At 43.9% G+C, this 25,438-nt stretch overlaps 1 protein-coding gene across 13 annotated transcripts in view; it reads left to right on the forward strand.

Moving 5' to 3' along the window:
• Nucleotides 1-25,438, forward strand: part of Tanc1 (tetratricopeptide repeat, ankyrin repeat and coiled-coil containing 1) — a 223,565-nt gene that overhangs the window by 163,404 nt on the left and 34,723 nt on the right. For 9 of the 13 annotated variants that reach the window (XM_040294346.2, XM_040294338.2, XM_040294341.2 and 6 more), the window contains 8 exons: nt 4,656-4,778; nt 5,524-5,805; nt 6,809-6,960; nt 9,257-9,488; nt 11,190-11,356; nt 13,557-14,164; nt 20,702-20,810; nt 21,659-21,781. In XM_040294346.2, coding sequence (XP_040150280.2) covers nt 4,656-4,778; nt 5,524-5,805; nt 6,809-6,960; nt 9,257-9,488; nt 11,190-11,356; nt 13,557-14,164; nt 20,702-20,810; nt 21,659-21,781 — 1,796 coding nt within the window. The remainder of the gene's footprint in view (nt 1-4,655; nt 4,779-5,523; nt 5,806-6,808; nt 6,961-9,256; nt 9,489-11,189; nt 11,357-13,556; nt 14,165-20,701; nt 20,811-21,658; nt 21,782-25,438) is intronic. The other 4 variants (XM_040294339.2, XM_040294344.2, XM_040294340.2 and 1 more) reach the window with 2 other exon arrangements.

The following is a 25,438-nucleotide window of genomic DNA, read 5'->3' on the forward strand; positions in this document are numbered from 1 at the left end:
GGGAGTCAGAGAGGAGAGAACAAATGGCAGTGCCAGTGCACAGTTGGATTGGCAGTCCCTGGTCATCAGGCGAGGAGGAGAGTCGTCTGGGGCAGGTGGGGAGAGGCACTCTTCATCTAAGCCATTATGCCTGCTTTTGAAGGTCTTAGTCTCCACCTCATGCTCTTGGGCTGAATTTAGAAGAGGAACTTATTATGGTAATTCTTTGTTACTCTCCTAGCACTTAAAATGTCTCCTTTGCTAAAATGCATGGATCCAGATTCTCTCTTCCTACATCAAAGGATTTTTTCTGTAATTTACACTGCTCCTTTGGGATGTGCTAGGTCATTCTGGCTGCTGTTGGGTGTTTTTTATGATGGAACTCTGAAGCAGCTGGTAAATAAATGGCCCTAATGGAAAAGTTCTGAGGTACAGCTCTAATTCACTTTCAAAGGAAGCAGAATGGCCTTGTTCCAGAAGAGGGATTTGGCGTGTCTGCCAGAGAGAAGTGCTAGGGAGCATTGTGTGTATTGACGGATGGTTCTTCTGAAAACTTCCCTGTGTTCTCACCACCGTCCCACCCTTTAACATAATGCACTGTACCCAAGGCATTTTAGGTCATATTTACCTAGTTATGATGAATGGATCACTTGTACTGTACCACAACTTTACAGTTTCATTTTCTTCAACAAATTAACAAACTTGTATTTGATATAATTGATCTTCTTAAGATTAGGAAACATTAATGCATTGGTCTTAGTGATGTTAAAAATGCCCCATTTGGGGTTACATTTTCTGTGGGATGTTCATGTGGTCTCCTGCCATGTGAAGTGACAGAGGGTATGAGCTGAGCTTTATGGGAATCTGCCACCCTTATAGAGCAGATTTCTGATTTCTGCTATGCTCCTGTGTTAGCTTCCTTTTGCCCTTGAGAAGGATTTTACCTCTGGGTTTGATCAGAGGTTCTCTCATTTCTCCTGTATTGCATATTTTAAAAACTAAATGTATATTTTGGAAAGAACTAGGCAAGTGCTTTACCTCATGGTACCGGTTAATAAGCTAGAATTTGTACACCTTTCTTTTCCTAAAACTGAACCTCAGTTGAGAGGGAATGGCAAGATGCTCCAAATATGATGGAAAAGAATAAGATTCTTGGGCTGGGGATGTGGCTCAAGCAGTAGCACGCTCGCCTGGCATGCGTGCGGCCCGGGTTCGATCCTCAGCACCACATACCAACAAAGATTAAAAATTCAAAAAATCCTCAGCACCACATACCAACAAAATTAAAAATTCAAAAAAAAAAAAGAATAAGATTCTTGAGTAGACTATATGCAGCACTGTTTGTTTTATTATGAGAAGGTAGACTGCTATAAACAGGGAATACTCAGTTTTGGACAGATTTTTAAATAAAATGTAGAAGGGCCATACACTGGAATCACTTGAAAGTATTTGCATGCTAAGATCCATGTAAAAACAAGTAAATTGCAATTTGGTAGAAAAGGTGTTTGGGGGATCGAGTAAGGACTGGAGAGTGATATGGGACCTGGCCCTGAGGTTGCCAGCCTTTACTGTCATTGAGCTTGCTCCAGGAACAGTGGTTATCTGTTAACTGTGTAGCACAAAAAAAAAACTTTTTGGGGGGCTGGTGGGGAGTCAAAGATTGTAAAATTGAGTTGGTTTGAGAGTTGTTCTGCTATGCAAAGATGTTCTTTTCAAAGGTTCTTTGTTAGAGTGGAATTGATTGTAAATGTCACATCAAATTGTATGACATGGATACTTTTTTACTTTATTAAAAAACAGAATGTTAAGCCTTTAAAGTTATATTTTAGATAACCTAGAAGTTGGATGATAGATTCTATTATTTTTGACTACTTTTTTTTCTTTTGAACTATTTTCTGTGTAGATCATGGGACACTGTGTTTAATTTTCTAGGAAACCAACAAACACGATCACCATTTGAATTCCAATTTCCTTCAAACACTGACTGGTTATTTCCCTGGATTACTGACATTTACCTTTGATAGATTAATCCACAACTTACAGTTTTAGCAGATGTTGTTCTTTGTTCCGCTTAGAGGAGTCTTCCTTCTTTCACACACTCTCCACTCCCCAACACTACCTCTTCCCTGCAGCATCTTGAAATGTGCTTCTCATCCAGATGTTAGTGTGTACACACACACGCGCCAAGGCGAATAACTGATTTAATCATAGAGATGTTAGCAGCACATTTTTGTAGCATGAAATTATTGCTTTACCTCTGATTCTTCTTGGTCCTGAATAGTTTTTTAGGATGGTGAAAGCTTTTATTGTTAATATTGAATGTGAGTCTGACTATTACCCTGGGAATGTCTGAGAATCCAGCCTGGGTGTGTGAGAAGGCAGGACAGTCCAGTTGCCTGCTCTGCTGGGTAGGGACACCTGTGCACATGGCAAAGCAGCTGGAGCTTCACTGCTTCTACTCTCGGGTGTCTCTGTGGCTCTGAAAGCACCTTAGAAGATAGAGGTAGCTGCAGCTTGTGGCTTGCGGCCCTAATGCCGCTTTCAACTTGGCTTAATCTCCTTTGAAGGTGGAGGTGCTAAGGCTGCTTTGTTGTGCACTTTGGAGCTGATGTGCTGGTGACCAGGCACCTGGGATCTCGCTGTGTCTTGCATCCATATCAAACAAGGGCTTCTCTTTGTAGTTCTTTATTTGGAATGTCTTCATAGTCATCTACTTTTAATTCCTTTCATTGTCATGAAATTACTATCTGAGTGTTCTGTTAAGGGGTTGGGGAAAGAGGGAAAACAGGAAACCCTTTCGGGCTGTAGGGGTCTTTGTATTATTCGGGCTGAAGTAGCTTGTAGGACATTGGTGGCTGTCCTGGCCCTGAAGCAAGCTACAGGCTATGGCTGTGATGGTCCTTTCTGCCTAGAGGAAGATCAGTCCCAGGTCACAGGCAGGAGCCTAGAAACATGTACCTGTATGTGCCTGTAGGGACCCTGGAGAGGTGAGGACTTTGGAGGGGTGGGGGTAGTTCTGTTGCCTCTCCAGGAAGTTTCACTTGCCCGGGTTATACAGGACCTGGGGGGAGCTCAAGGCTGCCATTGGATTACTCTACCTGAGGTCTGTTTGGAAGTCCTACACAGAAATGAGCGAGTCTCTAATGGGAGAGATTTGCTTGACCCTGGCTCTGTGCAGAGTATTCACTTAAATGTTCATACAGTTTTTAATTAGGCTGTGGATGTGCACCAAAAGGGTGCAGAGCGTAAGTGTATGCTGTTATGAAGGCAGATTTCGGGTGTTTCTCTGCTGAATGGGAAGGTGAGTAGGTAGGGCATATGCTTCATTACCCTCTGAGGATGTGATGAGAGGGGACCAGGCATCACAGAGTTAGTCCTAGAACCCCTCAGGTGCTTGTCAGATGAAAGAAAGGGACGGCATGGTGTGGACAGTGAGGGGAAAACAGGACAGAAACCTTAGGAAGGAGAGTAGGAAGAGCATAGGATAGTGGTGCTGGGAGGCAGCTGAATGCGGGGTGAGAGCCTATAGGGTCACCCGAAGGTGTTCAAGAGACAGCCCACCTGACAGTCCCTGGCTGCCTGCTCCCACTAATGCCTTCACCAGTCCTTAGAAGCCTTAGCCTTTGAACTGCAGCTCTCTCTGGTCACCTTTTTTTGCTCTGAAATTATGTATTTTATTATTCTGGAGAATAATCATATGCTAAATATTGGCAGTACCTAATACTGGACCATTTCATCCAAAAACCCAATTAGATTCACTTTATTTCTCTCATTTTGACCTAGAATGTATATGTAAATGTTTTTTGATATTTTTAAGACACAAACATGTATATTTGTTTCTAAGATTTACTGAGAATCAGCAAAACTATTTCACACTAGTTATTTTTATAATCCATCTAACTTGTGTGTACGTGTTAATGACTCTTATTTAAGTTTTTTAACTGGTTTTGTATGCTATGAATCTTATTGGTTTGGTCAGAAGTAAATATGACTACTTATTTCTATAATTTTAAAAAAGATACATCTATCTAATATATTTTATAATAGATTAAAATATATATGTATTTGGGCTGGAGTTGTTGCCTAGCATGTGTGAGGCCCTGGGTTTGATCCTCAGCACCACATGAAAATAAATAAATAAAATAAAGGTATTGTATTCCAACTACAACTAATATATATATAAGCTTAAGAAAGTATTTGTACTTTTACTGTCAAGAGCCGACTTTAGTATTCCAAATATAGTGGAATTATACATGCAGAAATATGTTTATTTAAACAACAAGGTTGGAATCCCAAACAGCAGCACGTTCCCCAGAACTGAAGAGAAAAATCTAGTGCCATGCCACGTGTTTATAGTAAGTACTGAAGCTTTACTGAGTGGTGCTTGAGTGTCAAGTTTCTTCATAAAAAAATTTATGGTGAAGTCTGTCTCTTTGCAGGAATAATGGAGAATTCTGGCAACCAAATCAATATAACTTTGATTTAAGAGTAGTGCTTGCGTTTTACCACTTTTCAATTAAGAGTATCTCTGGGAAAATAAACCAGAGCAAAGAAATATCCTTAAATATATATTTGGTTGAAAGTCTGAACTGAATTGCTTAGTAATTTATAACTTAAAGTAGTTTAGGTACAACATTAAACTTGGCATTAAACTAAACTTCAATTTAATATTACAGCCACAAGCTCTACCAAATTGGAAGACCTGAGTTATTTAGATGGGCAGAGAAATGCTCCTCTACGGACTTCAATTAGATTACCATGGCACAATACGGCCGGAGGTAGGGCACAGGAAGTTAAAGGTATTTATCCTTGCATCTGATATCACAGTGGATATGATGAGCTCATTCTCTGATAACCAGCAATGCAACTACCCAGATTTAAAACATGCTGTGAATTGTGTGTGTAAATGCTATAAAGTATCTATAAGCTATGCTAGGAGGCCCTCCTTAATAGTTTGGGCTTCTTCTTTGAAATTCATGATTAAATTGCTTCTGGGTTTAGAAAAGAATTCTACAGTGTTATTTGGAAGTGAAGGGTAATTTGGCACTCAATAGGTTTTCTGCTAACAGAGAATCAGTTTTGTTTCAGCTCTGTGGGCCATGTCAGCCACATCCTATGTCTCCCTGTGTCACACAGTGGTGTGGTCAGCAGCCTCATCATGTGTGCAAAGCGCCATCATACCCAGATGAGAGCTGTGGCCTGCTGTGTAGGAAAATGTGTTTGCATTTTACTCATGAATGGGGTAGAAGAAACCTGACTTACATATGGTTGCAGATAAACCAGAGAGAGACATGGTTTGGCCCCTTGTATTGCTTTCTCTGTGTCTGCCTTGAGTCATGAGAATAATGGAGGTACGAGAGGACCACAAATCATTTTAATAAGAGACTGTGTGAGACCCATAGGGTATAATAAGAGAGATATTACAGAAGAATTAATAAGCTCAGATTATAATTACTTAAAGACACATAAGCAATAATATCAATTTCTTAATGTATAAAATTGACATATTTTTCTAAAAAAAAAAAAAAAATTATTTTTTTAAAGCACGATTTGCTCCCTACAAGCCACAAGACATTTTGTTGAAACCCTTGCTGTTTGAAGTCCCAAGCATCACAACAGACTCCGTGTTTGTGGGAAGGGATTGGCTCTTTCACCAGATTGAAGAAAACTTGAGGAACACAGAGCTGGCAGAAAACAGAGGAGCAGTGGTTGTTGGAAATGTGGGATTTGGGAAGACGGCAATCATTTCCAAGTTGGTGGCGCTGAGCTGCCATGGGAGCCGCATGAGGCAGATTGCTTCCAACAGCCCCAGTTCATCACCTAAAAGTATGTCCATGTTTAAGTACTTGTCTCTAGTTTGTTTTATTAATATAAAATAGAGAAAGGAAACTGCTGTTTGAGTAGACATAAATTACCAGTTTTCCTTAAGTTGTTCCAGCAACTCCATCAGGTTTGCGATCATGTTAAGTGAACTATCTGAATACTTCCATCTGTCAGTGTGTGTCTTTAGCTACAGCCTAAGTTGCCTTCCCTGATGTCCTTCTGACCTGGAACCCATTTCTGTCTTTATACAAGCAGAGATGGGGCAGGGAGGCCTGGTCGAGTTCCCTGGGGAGGTTCAGATCCTAAAAATCAAGGGGTTGGGCTCCTTGAAAAACAATGCAGAATTATTTTGTATCCTGTTCACGAAAGCCTTTGTTTTCTATGCTGGATTTACAAGAATTATTAAGACTAAGTTGTGAGAGAGAGTAGCCAAATATTTGACTATTTCCTGCTTATTTTATGTGCAGTAAGCCCATTACAAAGAAAGTGTTTTTAAATATTGTAAACAAGAACAAGGGAGTTCTTGAGAGAGTTTTTTTTTTTTTTTTTTTTTTTTTAAAGACTAAAAGAATTTAATAAGGGATGCCAGATGTGGTGGCACATGCCTAAAATCCCAGCGAATCTGGAGGCTGAGACAGTTCTGGGCCAGCCTCAGCAACTTGGGGAAGCCCTAAGTAGCTTAGTGAGACCTTGTCTCAAAATTTAAAAAATAAATAAATAAAAGGGCTGAGGATGTAGCTCAGTGGTAAAGCACCCCTGGTTTCAAACCCAGTACCAAAAGGAAAAAAAATGAATTTAATAAGGGACACTGGAAACGATAGTTCTTTGGGTAGGGGACTTGGTCATGGGAGATGGGTAGGGGGCTGGTATGCTCAGTCAGTCTCCACATTTTGGGCCATGTTCACTCATTATTGTTTTAAACACTCTCTGGAACCAATCAAGACTTCTAGTCCATATTCCATCGCACATGTGTGCTGATATTATAATGAGGTGGCTTCTTCTCTAGCAGCAGATCCCACCCAGGACCTTCCTTTCACTCCGTTGCTTTCACCGAGTTCTTCTACAAGTGGCCTCAATACTACCAAAACACCTTCAGGGCCTGGTACTTCTGAAAACCAGAGACCGAGAGAGGAGGCGGTGAAATACCTGGCTTCTAAGGTAACCTGCTCTTGTTTTATGAGAACCCTCCAGATACAGATTTGCTAGTTTGGTTTCTGAGAAATAAATTAGAAAAGGGATCTTAAAACAGCAATAACTGCTTGAGCTTAGCCTTTAATAAAATTGAGAGAGAGTACTCAAAAGTTATTCATGAAAATAAATACCTAAGGATGCTTGCAGTGTACTTTAATCTATCTAAAATAGTATATTGGAAGAGTTCCTCAAAGCATCAGGAGAGATTCTGCGTGCTGACCTCAAATCCATCCTTAAAAGCACATGTCCTCTTTAATTTGCTCTGTGAGCAGGAGATGGGGAACTTTTAGCTTGACCCAGACTTCTTTCACCTGATCTCTGTTGCCTGGGGCCTTTGGTTCCCTGTGTCCTTCTGTTGAAGTTTTCTTGTGATATTGTAAAAGAAACTTGGCTGACTTCCTCTTTCTGGATACATGGTCATCAAGGATCTTCTGCAATTTTCCTTCTGCTCCACATGCATCACTGGTTTGTGAGCTGCCTCTGGACCTTAGAGTGGTTGCATTTCTTGCCCTGATGAGCTTCTTAGGTCTCCCTTGGGAACAGTGGTGTGAGGTGGTAGAGCTAGACAACCACCAACTATGGCAGTCATGAGGGGCATCTCATGAGGATGCCCCTGGGGATGAGGTTGGTGCAGGGATTAAAACAGATGCTTCTCAGCCCCAGATTCCCTCCCATCTCATCTGCTTCTCAGGTGACAGCTGGTCAGCCCTAATGACTCTGACCACTGGTTCACAAACATCGTCTGGTCATGAACAGGTGATCTGAGATGAGGCTTGTGGTGTAGACTTCAAAGCTACTGCTGCTACTGTGATTTTTTTTTAAACCCCTTTGATCATAGCCCAACTGAGAAATACATCTTATACTAGAGATCCAGTACTTGTGCAAACACAGTCACACACATAGCAGAAGCAAAAGCATTACCAGTCAAAGCTCATTTTTATATCCTATAATATACTCTGGTAATTTAAATTCACTTTATTAACCTAAAAAAACTAGGCTGTTTGTGACCCCAAATTGATTTCATGTCCTACTCTTGGGTTGCAAATTGCTTTTGACAAACACTATACAAGGCAGAGTTATCTGGTATCCTGCAGTGGTTTGCACACACTCATAGGGTCCTCACTTATGTTTCTGCTGATCTCTGTCCAGGTGAGAGCTGAAGAGCAGTCTCAGCTTTCTTCTAGATGTTAATGATATATTTAATCTAAACCAGAAGTTACCTGGTGATTCCAGATTGACCTGAGAAGAGCTGGTCTATGTCTACTCTTTAGTTTCTAAGAGTTCACGGCCTTGGTGTCTCATCCTCAATCTTTGGCTGGCCCTGTTACCTTAGCAGGGCATTTAACCTCTGTCCTGTTGCCCTCAGCTGTAGGCTGACGGTTCTGAGCCTTCTTGCTGCAGGGCGTTGCAGAGCTGAGCAGGCTGGTGGTGACTCAGGCTCTTCTGAGAAACTGCACTTTGCACAAGGATTTGGCTCTTTTTCCCCTTCCCTAACTCATACCTACATGCTTCTTTTTCTCTACATACAGTATGCCTACTATTCCCAGTCCTGCCTGTGGCACTTTGTTTGGGATCTAACAAATAACTTGGATCTATATGACAAAGGGTCAGTCCTCAACCTGTAGATATTTAGGCAGCTCCTTCTCTCCTTCCATGTGCCCCTTTCACATGCCAGGCAGAAACCCATAACTTGTGATTTTTCACCCTTCCCAGTTCCTGTTGAATCTGTGCAGTGGTCCCCTGAAGAAGTGTGGGTTTGGGGAGGTGTCTGAGAGCTTGAGCCCCTCCCACCGGGAGGAAGAAGCAGCTGACTTTGCAGCACGGGTTTCAGGGCCATCAACTTGATCATCTGCTTTTTGAGGTCAGCAGAGGGTTCTCTAAAGAGGGACTCCTGTTTCTGAGGAAATCCAGTGCTGATTGCAATGCCAAGAACATCAGGGTTGCTTGTGGGATTCCTCTGCGCTAGGGAAGGTTGTATACATAATTTTAATTAGCTTATATTTAGTACAGAGTTAGTTTTGCTGATTTTTGTGCTAATCAAGATGAATTTGTGGCTACAATCAAAGGTCTGCTGAGAACTTAGTCAACCACATGATGGAAAGAGTAAACAAATCAATTAAACTAACAAATGACTCCAATCTTTGGGAATAGAAGTGGTGTAGCTTGTTATCCTGTTAAACAGGCCAAGTTGTGTTCTTTGAGGTTTTGGAAGGTGCTCTGTGGAGAGATTGGGGTGATGCTGACAGCTCTGCTTTGCCCACAGGTGGTGGCTTACCACTACTGCCAGGCTGACAACACGTACACATGCCTGGTGCCTGAGTTTGTGCACAGCATTGCCGCTTTGCTCTGCCGGTCCCATCAACTGGCTGCCTACAGAGACCTTCTGATAAAGGAACCTCAGCTGCAGAGTATGCTGAGCCTCAGATCCTGTGTGCAGGACCCCGTGGCTGCTTTCAAGAGGGGAGTGCTGGAGCCTCTCACCAGCCTGAGAAATGGTACCTCTCCGCAGACCCCAGTGCTCCTGTCCCCAGTACTAGTACAAGATGCCTGGGTGGTCCTCAGGAGGAAGAGGGTCAGCTGAGCTCTGGAGTGGCAGAGAGGATGTAGATGAATCAGTGTACATCTGGTCCCCTCCTCAGAACCAGACTCTCCCTGGGGTCCCTCCACACCCTTCAGTGGGATAGTTTTCAATGTAAGATCTCTAATAAGAATGAGCTCTCCAATTGAACAGTTGCCAAGAAGCCAGTTTCTAACTGTTGGGGACAGGAGTCATTCTTTCGACCCTCTGAAGGTTTGATATTTTGGTCTATGAAATGAACTGACAGTAGAATGATTAACAGGAGAAAAAAACAAGTGAGTTTATTAATGCATGCAGTGCATGCCATGTGGGGGAAACCTCGATGAAAGGGAACTCAAAGCAGGGACTTCAAGGCTGTGGCTTCTTTGGGATCTTCAACAAAGAACAATGAGTTTTAGAGAATTAGCAGGATAAAGGGAAACAGTTTTAGGCTTCTGGAGGTGAAAATATTGGGAAGGTAAGCAGGAAACTAATGGTGGAGAAGGGCTGGTTGGTAAGGTTGTTTCATAGATTCCTCTGGTGCTGTCTCTAGCTGATGAGGGTCTGCACTTGTGATTAACTTCAGTTCTTCTCATTGAAACAGGTAGGGGGACACCTTTACAAATTTATGCCCTGATTTTAGGCTACAAGGTCAGGCAGAGAGCTTTTCTACACCTGCTTCTTGTCTTGAGCTCAGTTGTCCTTCCAGTCTCAGGGAGGTGTGTTCTGGTCTCTCATGTAACTCTAAGCTATTTAGATTCCTCGCTCCTTGAAGTCTTGCCTACATATTTTGGACTGCTTTGGAGCAGGGGAATGGGTAGATCATTTGGGGAATTTTCTAACATATCTTTTTCTTTCAGGAGCCCTGCTCATTTGAGTCAAAACCTAAAGCTAATTCTAGAGGCTTCTATTTGGATTTTTTGCCTTCCCCCAAATAGTCTTTAAAGAAAGGGATTCTGGTGACAGTGTGAGCACATCAGGTTTCCATCTTTCCTCCCCTTTGCTCCTTACCATATGAGCTGGTTACCTGCCTACATAGCACTTCTGCCAGAAGGTGCCAGAGAGAAGGATCGAGACTGATAGGCCATTGTTTCTTCATTCCCTGGGCAGAAAACTGGCACTAATAAGTGTAAAACCAGACAGACTTGCAACAAAGAGCCCTACTCTAGATATCTATAAGGTAGAGCTCTCACCACCTAGGGCTTGGGTGGAAGAGTTAGCCCTTGGTGGGGCAGGTCATTTTTCCTTGCCTGGAATCCCTGAGGAGTTCTAATAGAGGACCCTACTGTTTTTTTCATATTTAGTCCCTGTGTGTTATCTTTGCTGTAGACCACCCTAGTGGTACCAGTTTGTGAAGAGCTAACTGTATTATATACATGATTGAGATTCTGCTAATGTGTGTAATGCAATATGTTTCTGAAAACTGTTTTGTGAGAATTGATTTTCTTTTGGCTCTGTGCTCTGGTTTTCATTATAAATTTAATAGAAAATATGCTTCTGCAAAATCCATGTCTTCTGCCATATGTAAACCTTTTTTTATTTTTTCTAACACTTTAAACTGTGCATTAAAATACACTGGGTGGTACAATATTATAGAAATGTATAATTGCTGAATTTGAAAAATTATTTTATCCTTTAGAGCAGAAAATTCCTGAAGAAGAATACATTATTTTGATAGATGGCTTAAATGAAGCTGAATTTCATAAACCTGATTATGGAGATACACTTTCTTCATTTATTACCAAAATTATTTCTAAATTTCCTGCCTGGTTGAAGTTGATTGTGACTGTAAGAGCAAATTTTCAGGTAATAAAAGAATTCTCAATTCTCTTTATAATCCCCGTATCCCAGTTGTATAGTGATAAATACTAATAACATAAACGGTTGTAAACCATTTCACTGCTGAATTGAAAACCTATGTCAGGACATTGGAAAGTCAGTCCAAAGAGCCCTAAATGGGCAAAACACTGACCATCGTAGCCTCTGAGGCATATTTATCAAGATAGCAGGTAAGTGTCCTACCAGTATTGACTGGTACTTGCCCTGCTTAAATGGCAGTATCCAGTTCCACTTTACTGTAATTCAGAGTATGGGGTTGCCTGAGGTTTCTGGCTACCTGGTCAACTAGAGCAGTTCCTACTAGCAGTTATTTCCATGGGTTTACAGTAGGGCTTTGTGGGATCTGTTTGGTTTGCAGTGCTGGGGATCAAGCCAGGGCCTCATGCATGCTGAGTACATGCTCTACCACTGAGCTGCACCTCCGACTCCACCTTCCTTTCTTTGAAGGAAAAATTAGTTATAAAAGAGACATGAAGGCCTATTCTGAGAGATCTGTACTTTATACAACTTTGACATGCAGCCTTGCAATAAGGTGAAAAGTGGGGTTTTTTGTTGTTGTTCTTTTTCTATCTTCCCCTTCATTTGTGCTCATTCATTTTACATTAACAATCGACTATACCTATACCATTTTCAATAAAGATATGTAGAAAATAGATTTTGACTTTTGCCATTTTTTAACAATATCTATTTAAAAATAGCATTTGGGTTATTCATTTTTTTTCTTGTTAAAACTCGTATTAGGGGGCTAGGGTAGTGGCTCATTGGTAGAGTGCTCGCCTAGCACATGCGAGGTGCTAGGTTTGATCCTAGCATCACATAAAAATAAATAAATAAAGGTATTTTTTTTTTCAAAAAACTTGGATTGGATCTCAAAACACTTGATTTTTGTTGTTGTTGTTGTTAACTTTTTGGTTTTTGCAGTACCAGGGATTAAGCTGAGGGCTTCACACATGGTAGGTCAGCTCTCTGCCACCCAGCTATACCCCAAGCCCTTTTTATTTTGTTTTGAGACAAGGTCTCACTAAGTTGCCTATACTGGCTTCAGTTTGGCCATTCTCTTGCCTCAGGCTCCTAAGTAACTGAGATTACAGGTGTGCATCATGCCTGGCTTCATGTTTATTTTTGTGAACCTTTGATTCTTGTGCTTTTCAGTCATTTTTACTCAGCATAGCTTAGGGGTACTTGGCACGGAAATGGGACTTGTGTTTTACTTCCTGGCTGTGTGAGTTTTCTGAGATTCAGTTAGCATTCATGTAAGATGGAAATGATTATACTCTGCCCTCTCCCTACAATTGCCAAACTAGAGAAGGACACATGCTTAAATACTTCAGAAGTGAGGGTGGGAAGTTAACAAAAAAATGTAACAGGTAAAAGTCCTCCCTACTGTTAGATGTTAGGCTTGTGCTTATATTTGGAATGAGGGAGACAGGGATTATGGGCTTGCCAGAACTGGTGGCGATGTTTTTGGCTACTGGGTACACAGGTGTATTTGTCTTTGTGAAAATTAATGATACTGTGCAATTAGGATTTTTGTTCCAATGTATGTATATCATAGTTCAACTTATAGTTCAACTTAAAGTTTACTTAATTATCAATTTTTAAAAAATGACATGCCATATTGAAGCAATCAGCTTTTTTACTATGTGCTGTCAAGGGATATGGATTGGGGGCAGCCTCAGATTTCCTGATTGGGTTCCATAGTCCCAGGACCTGATGCACACGTAGGGATGCCTCTTTTCTCGGGGGCTGGCTGTGTTCATAGACATGCAGTGTTAGTTTGTTTTATCCATGTTACATAACCAATTGCACAGCATAAGGATTATGGGTATCAGATTACCTGCAGGGTCTCAGTGCCCCGCTAGGTAGAGGCTTGGTTGCCCTGTCTGTTCAGAGCTTTTTTCTCTCTTTACTTGGCTCCAAGTCCTTGATGTGAGCCTTGGGAAAGCCTTTACTGATTCTATCTCGCATCAGGATTTCTTTCACATAAGCTTTTTATCTGTACCTTATCCTATTACACGTTTTAATACAAAACAATGAGTCCCTGTAATCCATGAAAATCCTCCTTGAAAGAAAACTAGTGAACCTGGTTTAAAATGCAGCTGAAATTAAAAAAAAAAAAAAAAGGAACCTCTGTGGAGCAACACTGTGGGTTTTTGTCTTTTTGCAGGAAATCATAAGTGCACTGCCATTTGTCAAGCTTTCCTTAGATGACTTCCCAGACAACAAAGACATTCACAGCGACCTGCACGCCTACGTGCAGCACCGAGTGCACAGCAGCCAGGACATCCTCAGCAACATCTCCCTGAATGGCAAAGCAGATGCTGCACTCATCGGGAAGGTCAGCAGCCACCTGGTGCTGCGGAGCCTCGGCTCCTACCTGTACCTCAAACTCACCCTGGACCTCTTCCAGAGGGGACACCTGGTCATTAAAAGCGCCAGCTACAAGGTGGTGCCCGTGTCTCTGTCCGAGCTCTATCTGCTGCAGTGCAATATGAAGTTCATGACCCAGTCAGCCTTTGAGAGAGCACTTCCGATTTTAAACGTGGCCCTTGCGTCCCTCCACCCCATGACGGATGAGCAGATTTTTCAGGCTATTAATGCCGGCCACATCCAAGGCGAGCAGGGCTGGGAAGACTTTCAGCAGAGGATGGATGCCCTCTCCTGCTTCCTCATTAAGAGGAGGGATAAAACGCGCATGTTCTGCCACCCATCCTTCAGGGAGTGGCTGGTCTGGAGAGCAGATGGCGAGAGCACAGCCTTCCTGTGTGAGCCCAGGTATGCAGGCCACTTAGCCATACTCTGCAGGGAGCCCTGTGCCCTCGGGAGAAGGATTTCCACTCTGATCCATGGTTTTTAGTGGAAAAGCAACCCAGAATGAATAATTCAGTTTTGTTGCTTTGTTTTCTGCCCTTTGGGCAGAAGGAGGGGGCTGTGGAAAATTCTCTCCATTTCTGTACAAAAGCCTTTGACTACTGGAATTTCAGGACTCTGGTATTTTGGTTGGAAGAGAAGCTGAGCAGCGCCTGGGTGAGATTTGCTGCCAGTTGTCTAACAGATCCCCATCTCCTCCCCCCTCCCAACTTCAGCAAGGTCACATGTGGGGCCTGGGACCTCCACTCCAGGAATAGTGGGCATCTCCAGGAGTGCTCATCTCTGTGTCTAGGGCTCCTGTTTGGATTTCCAGCACTGCCACTTCCCTGCTACCTCTTGAGCATGTGACACCTTGTGTCTGTGTTCCTGAAAGGGGCCCTATAATCCAGCCTGCCCACCTCATTCTGTGTGAGTGGTTCAATGTGGGTCAGACTTCCTGATGCTGGAGGGTGAATTGGGGAGGCAAGGCTCTCTGTCTGTTGTGTGGCCTGGTATGAATTAGGATGAGAGGTGAGGCATTTGAGGGTTGGTGAGCGTGTGCCGAAGCCCTCCACTTCTGCCTGGCCTGGGCCTTCCTCTCTGCTGTCTTGAACAGCAGTGTCAGAGTCAGGATTGCACCCCACCTCTAGTGACAGGGCTGGCAGGCTGCTAGACAATCCCCTCAGCACAGTAGTGAGCACTGGACCAGATGTGGGGTCCAGAAATGAAGAGGTGAGTAAGAGCTGTGAGCCTTTCAGCCGTTTCCTCCCCACTCATACTGACTTCCCGTCACCTGCTGGGTCTACCTGCTGTTCCATATGGTGGCTGTTTTTTTCTTAGGTGACGCTAGGCTCAAGGTTGGTTATTATCTTTTGAACCTGATAGGAGCAGCAAACTGTTAACATCCAGGTTGTTTAGCCAGACCGTGACAGCTAGGGTAACGTGTGCTGTAGAATAGCTAGCTACTTCCGATGATTCCCTAAGAAAAGTCAGATCATTTTCTAGGAAGAAAGCTTGTAGTTGAGTTTGTAGAGATATGAGTTGAAAGACTTCAGGGATTTTGGGTTTGTTGCTGGGGTTTGGGGCAGAAGTAGATGGATTGTAGTCATTGGTGAACTTTGCTTCATTTTGGGTAGCAGGGGCCTTGAGTTCAGGCAGCAGAGCGGAGGGTGGAGTGACTACTAGTTACTATTAGTGATGGCATGCTCCTGGGTACTGCTGTGTCCTTATGGTATGCGTGGCGATGTCTCCTGGAGTAGGGCCTGAGATGAGTGCAGACAGAAGGGGTGCTGAGGCTACTGATTTAAGGAGATGCACACTCTGGCACCATTGAGTCAACAGTTTTCTGAGAACCTTGTACTTGAGCTTCATTTAGCAAAAGCTAGATAACAATGTTAGAAGGAGCTTCTGAGTTCAATTCAGCAAGTTTTGGTTTTGTTTTGTTTTATTTGGTAAGAGAGTTTGAACTCAGGGGTACTCAACTACTGAGCCACATCCCCAGCCTTTCTTTAATATTTATTTGGAGACAAGGCCACACTGAATTGCTTAGTGCCTCGCTGTTGCTGAGGCTGGCTTTGAACTTGAGATCCTCCTGCCTCAGCCTCCCGAGCTGCTGGAATTACGGGTGTGCACCACTGTGTCTGACTAAGCAACAGCTTTTGAGGCCCCACCACATGCAGATACAGAGGTTCCAGGAACAGGACCCTACCCTTTCTCTAGGGATCCCACATTGGAAGGTGGGTGAAGAGGGGAATACCATGCTGGGAGGAGCCTTGTTGCACACAGGACTTGAGGGGGAGAAACTTCCAGTGGAGGGCAGTGACTTCTGGAATGTTTCACACATGGTGACATGGGGGTAGTGTTTCTTCCCCTGTCCCACATGTTGTGGTTTTGCCCCAGTTGAGGCCAGGCATTCAGAGGCAGCGGCACTTCCCTTTTTATTTCTGCCTCTTTCTGTTCTACGAACCATCTTTCCTCTCTTAGAATCATTGTGCTGTTTGGTTTTTGTCATTTTACAGCACCAGGGGTGCTCTATCACTGACCTACATTGCCAGCCCTTTTATTTTTTATTTTGAGACAGGGCCTCGCCAAGTTACCCAGGCTGGTCTTAAACTTGTGATCCTCCTGCCTCAGCCTCCTGGATTTTTTTGCCTAACACATCACAGGCACCCTCCTAAGCTGTTGGGAATTCCCATCTCAGAACTAAGTGATCGTTCTTGGTTTTCACGGCAGTGCAAACCTCCTAGTATGTAAGTTATGATGTTCTCACCATGCCCTCGTCATGGGACCTGGAAGTTGTTTCTAGGATACTTACATATCTGAAAACTCCCAGGGAATATCTTGGAACCTTACAGACCTGGGTTTGATTGCTGACTCACCTTCACTTCCATCCAAGCCGTCACAAGTTACAGGATTTCATTCTTTTTCATGGCTGAATAGTTGTTACTCCAGGGTGTATACGTACTGCATTTTCCTTATCCATTCTCCAGTTGATGGACACCTGGACTGTTTCCATCTCTCGGCTATTACACAGGGATGTGGCGGTTACACACACTGTGATGAGGTTGTGGTGGGATCATAGGGTAGTTCTGGATGTTTTTTGCTTTTTGTGGAAGCTCATACTGTTTTCTGTAACAGCTGTACTGATTTACATTCCTACCAACAGTGTGCAAAAGTTCCCATTTCTCCACATCCTCACCAGCACCTGTTATCTTTAGTCCACCCGCCTCCCCCGGCCCCGCTTTTCTCTTTTTGAGGAAAACTGAGGATTGAACCTAGGGGCTCTCTACCACTGGGCAACATCCCCAGCCTCTTGTGACAGGATCTCACTAAGTTGCCCAGGCTGCCCCAAACTGCTTCCTGAGTGTCTGGAATGGCAGGCGTGTACCACCACATGCCTGGCTTTAGTCTTTTTAAATAGCCGTTCTTACTTAAGTGAGGTGATATTTTATAGTGATTTTGGTTTCCACGTCCCTAACAATTAACAATATCAAGTATGTTTTCAGAGACCTGTTGGCAGTTTAATGTCTTCTTTTGAGAAATGTTTACTTGTTCTATTGCTATTTTTTTTTGTTTTTGCTTTTGCTGTCAAGTTATTGGAGTTCCTTTTATGTTCTAAATATCAATCCCTTATCAGATGTAGAGTTTTAAAATACTTTCTCCCATTCTGTAGTTTGTTTCTCCCACTCTGTTGATTGTTTCCCTTGCTGTGCAAAAGATTTTTAGTTTGACATCATTCCATTTGTCTGTTTTTGTTTCCTGTCTTATCTGAAAATCCTGCCTGGTTCCAATGTCCTGAAGCATTTCCCCTGTTTTCTTCTGGTACTGTCATAGTTTCAGGTCCTCACATTTAACTCTTTAATGCATTTTGAGTTGGTTTTTCTAACTGGTGAGAGCTAGGGCTCTAACAACATTCTTCTGCAGGCAGATCCCTAGTTTTCCTATCACCGTGTATCAAAGAGGCTGTCCTTTTTCAAATGTGTTGTTGGCACCTTTGTTGAAAATCAGTTGGCCACAAATGTGTGGGGCTTACTTCTAGGTTCTCTTTTCAGTTCCATTGTTTGGTCTGGGTTTTAGTTTTTTATACCAATAGCCTATTGTTTTGATTACTGTAGCTTTGTGGTATTTTGAAGTCAGGTAGTATAAGTGTCTGCTAGGCAAGCACCCTACTACTGAGCTACATCTTTGGCCTTTTGTTTAAATATTCACAGGCTGACCCCATGCTCCCAGTCTTCCTGCCTCAGCCTCCCAAGTAGTCAGGACTACGGTGTGTGCCACTGTACCCAGCTTCTGCTATGTTCTTTTTGTTCACATATTTTATATATATATATATGTGTGTGTGTGTGTGTGTGTGTGTGTGTGTTTGTCTGTTTGTCTGTTTTACAGAGGTATTCATAGGTGGTGCTGAGCACTTCTGTCTGGAGGCACATAACATCTTCACGTTCTCTGTGGTGCTGGGACACATTGGTGGCCATTTCCTGCATCAAATCATTAGTGCTGCACAGGGACTCGTACTCTAGAACAGTCTGCATATGCCTTTCCCATGCTGTTAACTTGAGGAACAAATGGGTAGGATATGACTAAGTAGAACAAGGCTATTTAAGCATGAAGAGCTGTCAGAGACCCTGTAAGGCAATGACAATCTAGTTTGGAAGTTCTTTCACAGAATGGAGGAGTAGAAAGGGCCAACAGAAGGATATGCCAGAGAGGATGGCCTTTTTTCTGTCCTCTGTGGTGAAGCTTTGAAGATTCTGGAGTGTTGCATGTGAAGACTGCTATAGGGAGTTGGTGGCCTGGGGTCAGAGTTGTGATGGATGGAGACAGCCTGGCTGTCTGGAGAGCCGTCCTGTGGAGGAGGAGCTGTAGGTGGCTTCAGGGTGTCAAGTCTCAGGATTGGATTGGAGTTGCTCCCAATAAGAGCAAGAAGGCAGGAGGGCTGGGGCAGCTTTCTCTAGGACATAGCTGGCTTGGTTTTGAGCACTTTGAGCTTGTGGGGTCGCTGCCTCTCCCAGACTTTCTGGGCAGGACTGACTATAACATTGGAGGAGAAGTTGGTAGTTGAACATTTGGCATCATTGATGAAAGGGTGTGGTGTGATTTGGTGAGGAAGTTTGTGTAGACAGGGAAGGAGGACAGAGGTGCCACTAAGAGGTGAAGGAATATGAGGATTAAGAGGAAAGCTATTGAACTTTCAGCATAGGAATAAGATCCTGCATCCTTAGGACATCCCTTTGGGATTATAAGGAGTGACAGAGGAAAGAGCCATAGCCTGGCTTGGGGGATGGAAGACTTGAGAGATTTGGGGTTCAGCGTGTGGAAGCATTTTTGGTTTTGATAACACAGGAGGTTGGGACCTTGTTGGAAACATTGGGACAGTGTGGACACATGGTCTACAAGGAAGAAGAAATTGGAAATGCAAAGGAAGGCACAAGGGCCAAGTGAGGGGGCAGCTAGCCACCTCTTTGTGCCCATTGAGCCTGCTCATTGCACCATTCCTGCTGTGTTCTGTCTTGGTTACTTGTGTCTCCTCCGGTTGCCGAGAGCTCTTTGAGAGAAACATCCTGCATCATCCTCCTGTCCCACAATGGTGCTGGTTATAAGGTGGACGTCAGTGAACAAACCCAGAATCATGTTGCACTGTCAAGAGCCCAGGCCCTCACTTCTCGCAGACTGTTTGTCAAACCCTTGCGCTCTCATTTACTAGCTGTGTGGCCTTGGACAAAGCACTTTACCTGCTCAGGCCCCTGTTTCCTCATGTAAACGGTGATTATGTGGAAGGGTGAGGGAGATAATGCAGACAGGTTTCTGCATCTGGGATAGAGCTCAGACTTCATACCCGCAGGCTTTGGAACACTCATGAACTCGTGGATGCAGATTATCTTAGAAGGGGCCACTTGGTCTCAAGTCAGCCTGGCCTTGGAGATCATGCCCTTCCCTGTGTGTGGAGACTTATTTTGCGTGTCCATCTCCTTGAATTTCTCCTCTCTCATGTGGTTTCCAACCTCTTTGAGAAGTAGGCATGCATGTGGATGAATAGGTTTTAAGTGTTGCCTGCTTTTCATCATCTAGATAGCTGCTACTAGGAGAATGCTTTTAAAAGTGAATATCTGTATTCACATTTTGGATTTTATATGTATCATTTATCCCCTTCCTCCAGAACTACCTGCTTTTCCCCTAACAGAACAGCAGTTCAAAATTGTCAGGTTAATAGACGGTGGGTGGGTGTCTTTTCTAAACAAATCGGCTTGACGGCCCCATGTCCACAAGGAGACCACATGAGTCCTTATAGGCAATGGTAGGGTGGCTCCTTCATCAAAGAGTAAGTGGGGCATAAGTGAATGGTATTGGTCGATGTCCACCAAGTGCCCAGCTATAAGAAGCCCACAGGAACCCGTGCCATCCAAACCTGGAATTCTAGGCATTACTGATCACAGGCTGTTGCTGAGCATGGCTAGGTTGTTCTTTCCTTCCAACAATAAGGCCTTGTCCTTTGCTCTGGTGTTACCCCAGTGGTGGAGTAGGCGGGCCTGCAGGCCAGAGGGTTCTGCTCCATCTGTCTGTGCATCCATCCATATCCAAGAAACATATACTTACTGAGTATTCGGCACATTGCTAGACATTGTGACTATAGTGGTGACTTAGAGGAGCCTCCTTGTCTCTTGGAGTTTGCATTTTTGTGACGGCATAAATCAATGACGCAGTGATAATCGATGAGGAGAGTGGGTGGTTCCAGCCTTGCCCTGTAACTAGTGCCTCAGAGAGGGTCACTCCACAGAGATGGGGCAGCCAGAAAAATCCCTTAACATGACTTGTCGAATAAGCAGCATTTGCCATCTTTAAAAAGGCAGCAGCCCACCCAGTGTGTGTGGTGGCACTAAGGAAGAGTTCTAGGGCTGCATGGCAATATCCATGGCGGGGTGGCACAGGACCTTTCATCATGAGCCCTTCTGTTTCTCGTTCTAGGAGTGGACACGCTCTCCTGGCGTTCATGTTCTCTCGACAGGAGGGCAAGCTGAACCGCCAGCAGACCATGGAGCTTGGCCACCACATCCTGAAGGCCCACATTTTCAAGGTGAAGCATGCACCCACAGGATGGAGGGCTTCTTTGTTGTCATTTGTAGTTTTGAAGATTTTGGACAGCTGTGTGAGCCATCTCGGAAGCCCTCCACGAGTCCCATCCCAAACATGACTCCCTTTCTCCCTCCCTAAAGCTGCCGTCTTACAGTCATTTCCTTGTATTTCTTTATAATTTATCACATGAGCATGCATCTGAATGCTCTGGGTGAGTGTAACTTTCCCCCTTTGAATCCCTTTCAAGTTTCTTTTCATTCAAAGTTTGCCTTTATTCCCTTTTGTCTCCTTGTTATTTACTTGTCAAAGAACTTGAGTTCCTTGACCTATATAATTTCACACCACCTGGATTTCTGATTGTGTGCTTGCTTCTCAAGGTGTAGTTTAATGTGTGACTCTCGCCCCTGGATTTCCTGTCATTAGTCTTTGGGTTGACTTTACCCCCTGCAAGGTGTCAAGATGATTTTGCGGTTGAAGGGGGGTCTGCAGGAAACACATGGCCTGTGCTTGCTGCTTATTTTGTGATGCCATCAGCCCTTACTGCTCGCTGCTTGGACTCATTCTTTAGGGGTTGCCTACAGTGATTCCCTAATTCCATCATTTATTCTTCTAATTCTATAAAGGGAAGCTTTCTCCTTTTCATCATCTCTCTCCCCGGGTGTGCAATTCATGTAGCAAAGACAGGGTGATTCCCTAACCCACGGTTAGGCAGGGAAGGCTCACAGGGCATTGTTCACGCAAGTTACCCCGCCTTTAGCACCTGTTGTACCCTCTTGGGGACCCTGCAGTCAAACTGATGCCATGGGTAGGAAGGACATGCTCATGGGATCTGTTTCTGCTTGTTTCCAGGGCCTCAGTAAGAAGACTGGAATCTCCTCCAGCCATCTGCAAGCCCTGTGGATAGGGTACAGCACCGAGGGTCTGTCTGCCGCCCTTGCCTCTCTCAGGAATCTCTACACTCCCAACGTGAAGGTGAGCAGCCCTCTGTCCAGGGAGCAGAGCCCGGGCCTATTCCTTCCTGTCGGCCCTGCCAGTCTGGCACCGGGCAACGAGAGAGGGACAGAGGAGCTTCTTGTGATGCTTTTCCTCGATATCAATCACACAATCTCTGTTAGAGGTTTAGCTTCTGCTCCAGCAGGAAGATATGGGTGGTCAGGGCTGCTCCATGAGTATGTGGTGACCATTTCAGGGCTGATGTGATAAGGAAGCAATTTACCCAGGAAATCAAAGGTCAGAGATTTCCAAGGAAACTGGATTTTTAAAATGCCTGGGTTACTTGTCTGTACTATCTCTTCGGGTTTCCAGTAAATTCAGCTTTGATGAGTGACACAAAGCAATAAGTACACAGCACACTGATGGAGGTCTCATGTGCACAGACATTTTTGACTGTGGAAAGAGTGTCAGGTCCTTGGCTGCTGAGTCAAGAGCTGCTTCACTCCATGGTCCATGGCTTTCATGTCACAGTATTCTGCTCTGCTTTTCAAGATAAATTTTCCTTCCCCAATGAATGCAGTCCAATAATAGAAAGCACCCAGAGGCCAAATATCTGGGTAAGGCCACCAAGAATTGTCCCTGCCTTGATGTGCCGACCACCTGTAGAAGCTCCTCTGCAGGCCATTTGCCAGTAAGTCTGGTTATTTCCTTAGACCACTTCCATGATGTGATCACTGCATCATCTCTCAGGAACACAGGGATGCCCAGTCTGGTCAAGGACAAGGCAAGGCCCTGGCTCACAGTTTCTGGGCATCTGACGTCCACTTCTCCTCACTACCTTGGATGGGGGCAGTGTGCACCAGAGATGGAATCATGGGGGACACTCCTGGGGCCTTCTGTGCCTCTCCTCCCTGCTGCCCATACACCTCATCCTCAGCATGCTCGTTTTAGGCATGGGTCTGGGTCTAGTCTTGCAGAGTGCTTCTCCATGTCTAATTAGAGGTGTGTCCTGTCCCTTCCTCACTTCTCTGTCTCCCTGGTGACTTTGAGAGGTGAGAATATCACAAAACTGAGGCTCCCTGTTGTTGTGGGAAGACTCTCAGTTGTTGTGGGAGGACCTAGCAGTGCTCTGAGTCTTGGAGTAACCCAGACCCTGCTGCCCGCTGTAAGACTTTGGTATGGAGTAGAGAGAGTCCACTGTCCCTGGGTGGTAGACGCAGTGTCTTTACAAATTACTACCTCATCCAGGTGGCCTATGCCCCTGTCAGGGATGGAAGCTGACTGGCAGAGCCTGTTGGATTTCAGCTTTGATTCACCTGCTTTGTGGGTGCCTTTGTGCCTGCATTCAAGGTGTGGAATAGCTCATGGCACTCTGAGCTGTGTCCTGCTCCAGGCCTGCTCCTTTGCAGATTATCACTCACACTGCAGATCTCAGGGCTTATATCCCAACTGAAGCCTTCTGCAGTTTTTTGTAAGTGGATGGGCAGGAAACCATTCATGTAGTATAGTGGAACCAGCCCTAAACTGCCACTGCTGATGGTCAGAGGGAATGTGCTGTTTCCATGTTGTTACCCAGAAGAAAGAAAGGGGAGGAGAGAACTAAGTTCAGATTTCATATAATGAAAAAACATTTGCTTATGTGTGGTATTAGGAATTGAACCCAGAGGTTTTTTTTTTTTACCACAGGGCTATGCCCACACCCCTTTTTCTTTTTATTTCAAGATGGGGTCTTGCTGAGTTGTTGAGGCTGGCCTCAAACTTGCAATCCTCCTGCCTCAGCCTCTCAAGTCACTGGGATACAGGTGTATGTGACCAGACCCAACTGAGGAAGAAGCATTATTAAGAATTTTTTCACTTAGATTAGGTTACTATAATAACATTGTTTCATCTTTCCTGTGATAGTTAACAATATATCTTTTGGCTTTTCCATAATTTATAAAATTCTGTATGATGACCAAGAAGAAAGAAAGAAGAATGACAATATATTTTCACTACTTTAATAAATTTATGGGAACAGAAGTTACTCAAAGTGCAGAAAAGTGAGAAACATCATACTCTATTGAATATGAGTTTTTAAAACAGCAAATTAAAAGGTAGATATAATAATACAAAGAGCTTGGCTCTCCAGGATTATAAACTTTTCCTTTAACATACTTGCAATTTAAAGAGTGTTCATTTTTACTTTATTTTATACAACTCCTATGTCACCTCATCTGTACCACCCTCCAAATCATATAACTTGGCTATAAAATTGTAAGTCTTTCCATTATCCTTCTGAGTTGTTTTTTTTTTAATCTTTCAAGGGGGGATAAAGGTTTTCACAGAATCTTGAGCAAATTACAGTAATTTAAAATTATGCATGCAATTAAAGAACTTTTTTTAGAGAGCATTAAATGTTGTCATACAGGAATGAATGTCATTTTGAGCAATAATTGCAGTTTGCCACTTTGGTAAATTAAAGTGACTTGCTCTGGAATGATTACTTGATAATTTCAGAATGCCAGTGATTTCTAGCACTGCAGCCTGTCTTCACCAGGTCATGGTTGTACCAGCCTATGCCCAGCTGGCCTGCTGAGGTTCTTGCTGTGAGCACCTCCAAGCCCCATCCAGCTGGTGATTTTTCTGTTAGTGCCATCTCATAGAACTGGCACCATCCTCAGGCTGCTTACAGGAGCCAAGTCATGGTGGTTCTTTGCTCAGCTGAAGGTAGGGAGGAGAGGAGAACTTACCCTAGCTGAGGACAGGCAATCCCATCCTTCTGATTCACAATTAAGCCACACACATTTTAAAGTTGCTGTGCCTATGTGAGCTGCCAGTATACTTAGTAAAGACACGACAATTCCCACTTCATAGCCAAACTGGCCAGTGCCTCTCCTCTTCCTTGTGGTCATGTCTCTTTACCTGTCCCCAATACCCATGCTTTTAGATAATATTGCCACTTCCAGTTGTCAGCCAAGAAGAGCACTGTGATAGTGAGTGGACATCTCCATGCAGTTGGAAAAAAAAAAAATCCATGACATATGTCATGTTGTTACCTCCCTTAGCACCATCTCACTCAGAGCTGCTGCTTTGCTGCCATGCTCATATCAGAGGTTAGCTTTGTGCTCTGAGCTAACCTTAGCCTCACCTGCTCTGAGCCTTAGTTTCCTCGTCTATAAAATGGAGATGACAAAAAAGTCTGTCTTGCAACATGATCAGAAATCTCACTGTTAATGCTCTTGGGGAAATTCATGGCATTTCTTAAATGTTACTTCTATTGGTACTTACCTTGGCTTTGGACACTGTGACTGCTGCTGCAGCAGCATCAGGATCTTCTGATGTGCCTTTGGATGTTGTGAACAGGAGCTAAGGCCCCATGATTCCCTGTGAGGCACATCTACCCCCCACTCCTACATGCAGGTCCCTGCTAGGAATAGCCTGGGTGCAACAAGGCCATGTGGGTGAGAGGCCAGACCTCCAGGTCACCAGGTACCTGTGTTCTCGTCCCTTCTGAAGACTGTACAAAAGGATGATTGTAACAATAGCAATTGGTATTCTTTTAGCGATTGGGAGATCTGAATGCTGCTAAATACTTTATGCACACATGTGTATATATACACACACATATATACACACATACTGTTTTCTGCACATTTTTAATCTTCACAACTGTTCAGTGAAGTGAAACTGTTCGTTGTTTTGAGACAGGATCTCACT

Source organism: Ictidomys tridecemlineatus, chromosome 7, assembly GCF_052094955.1.
Source record: "Ictidomys tridecemlineatus isolate mIctTri1 chromosome 7, mIctTri1.hap1, whole genome shotgun sequence".
Classification (NCBI taxonomy): Eukaryota; Metazoa; Chordata; class Mammalia; order Rodentia; family Sciuridae; genus Ictidomys; species Ictidomys tridecemlineatus.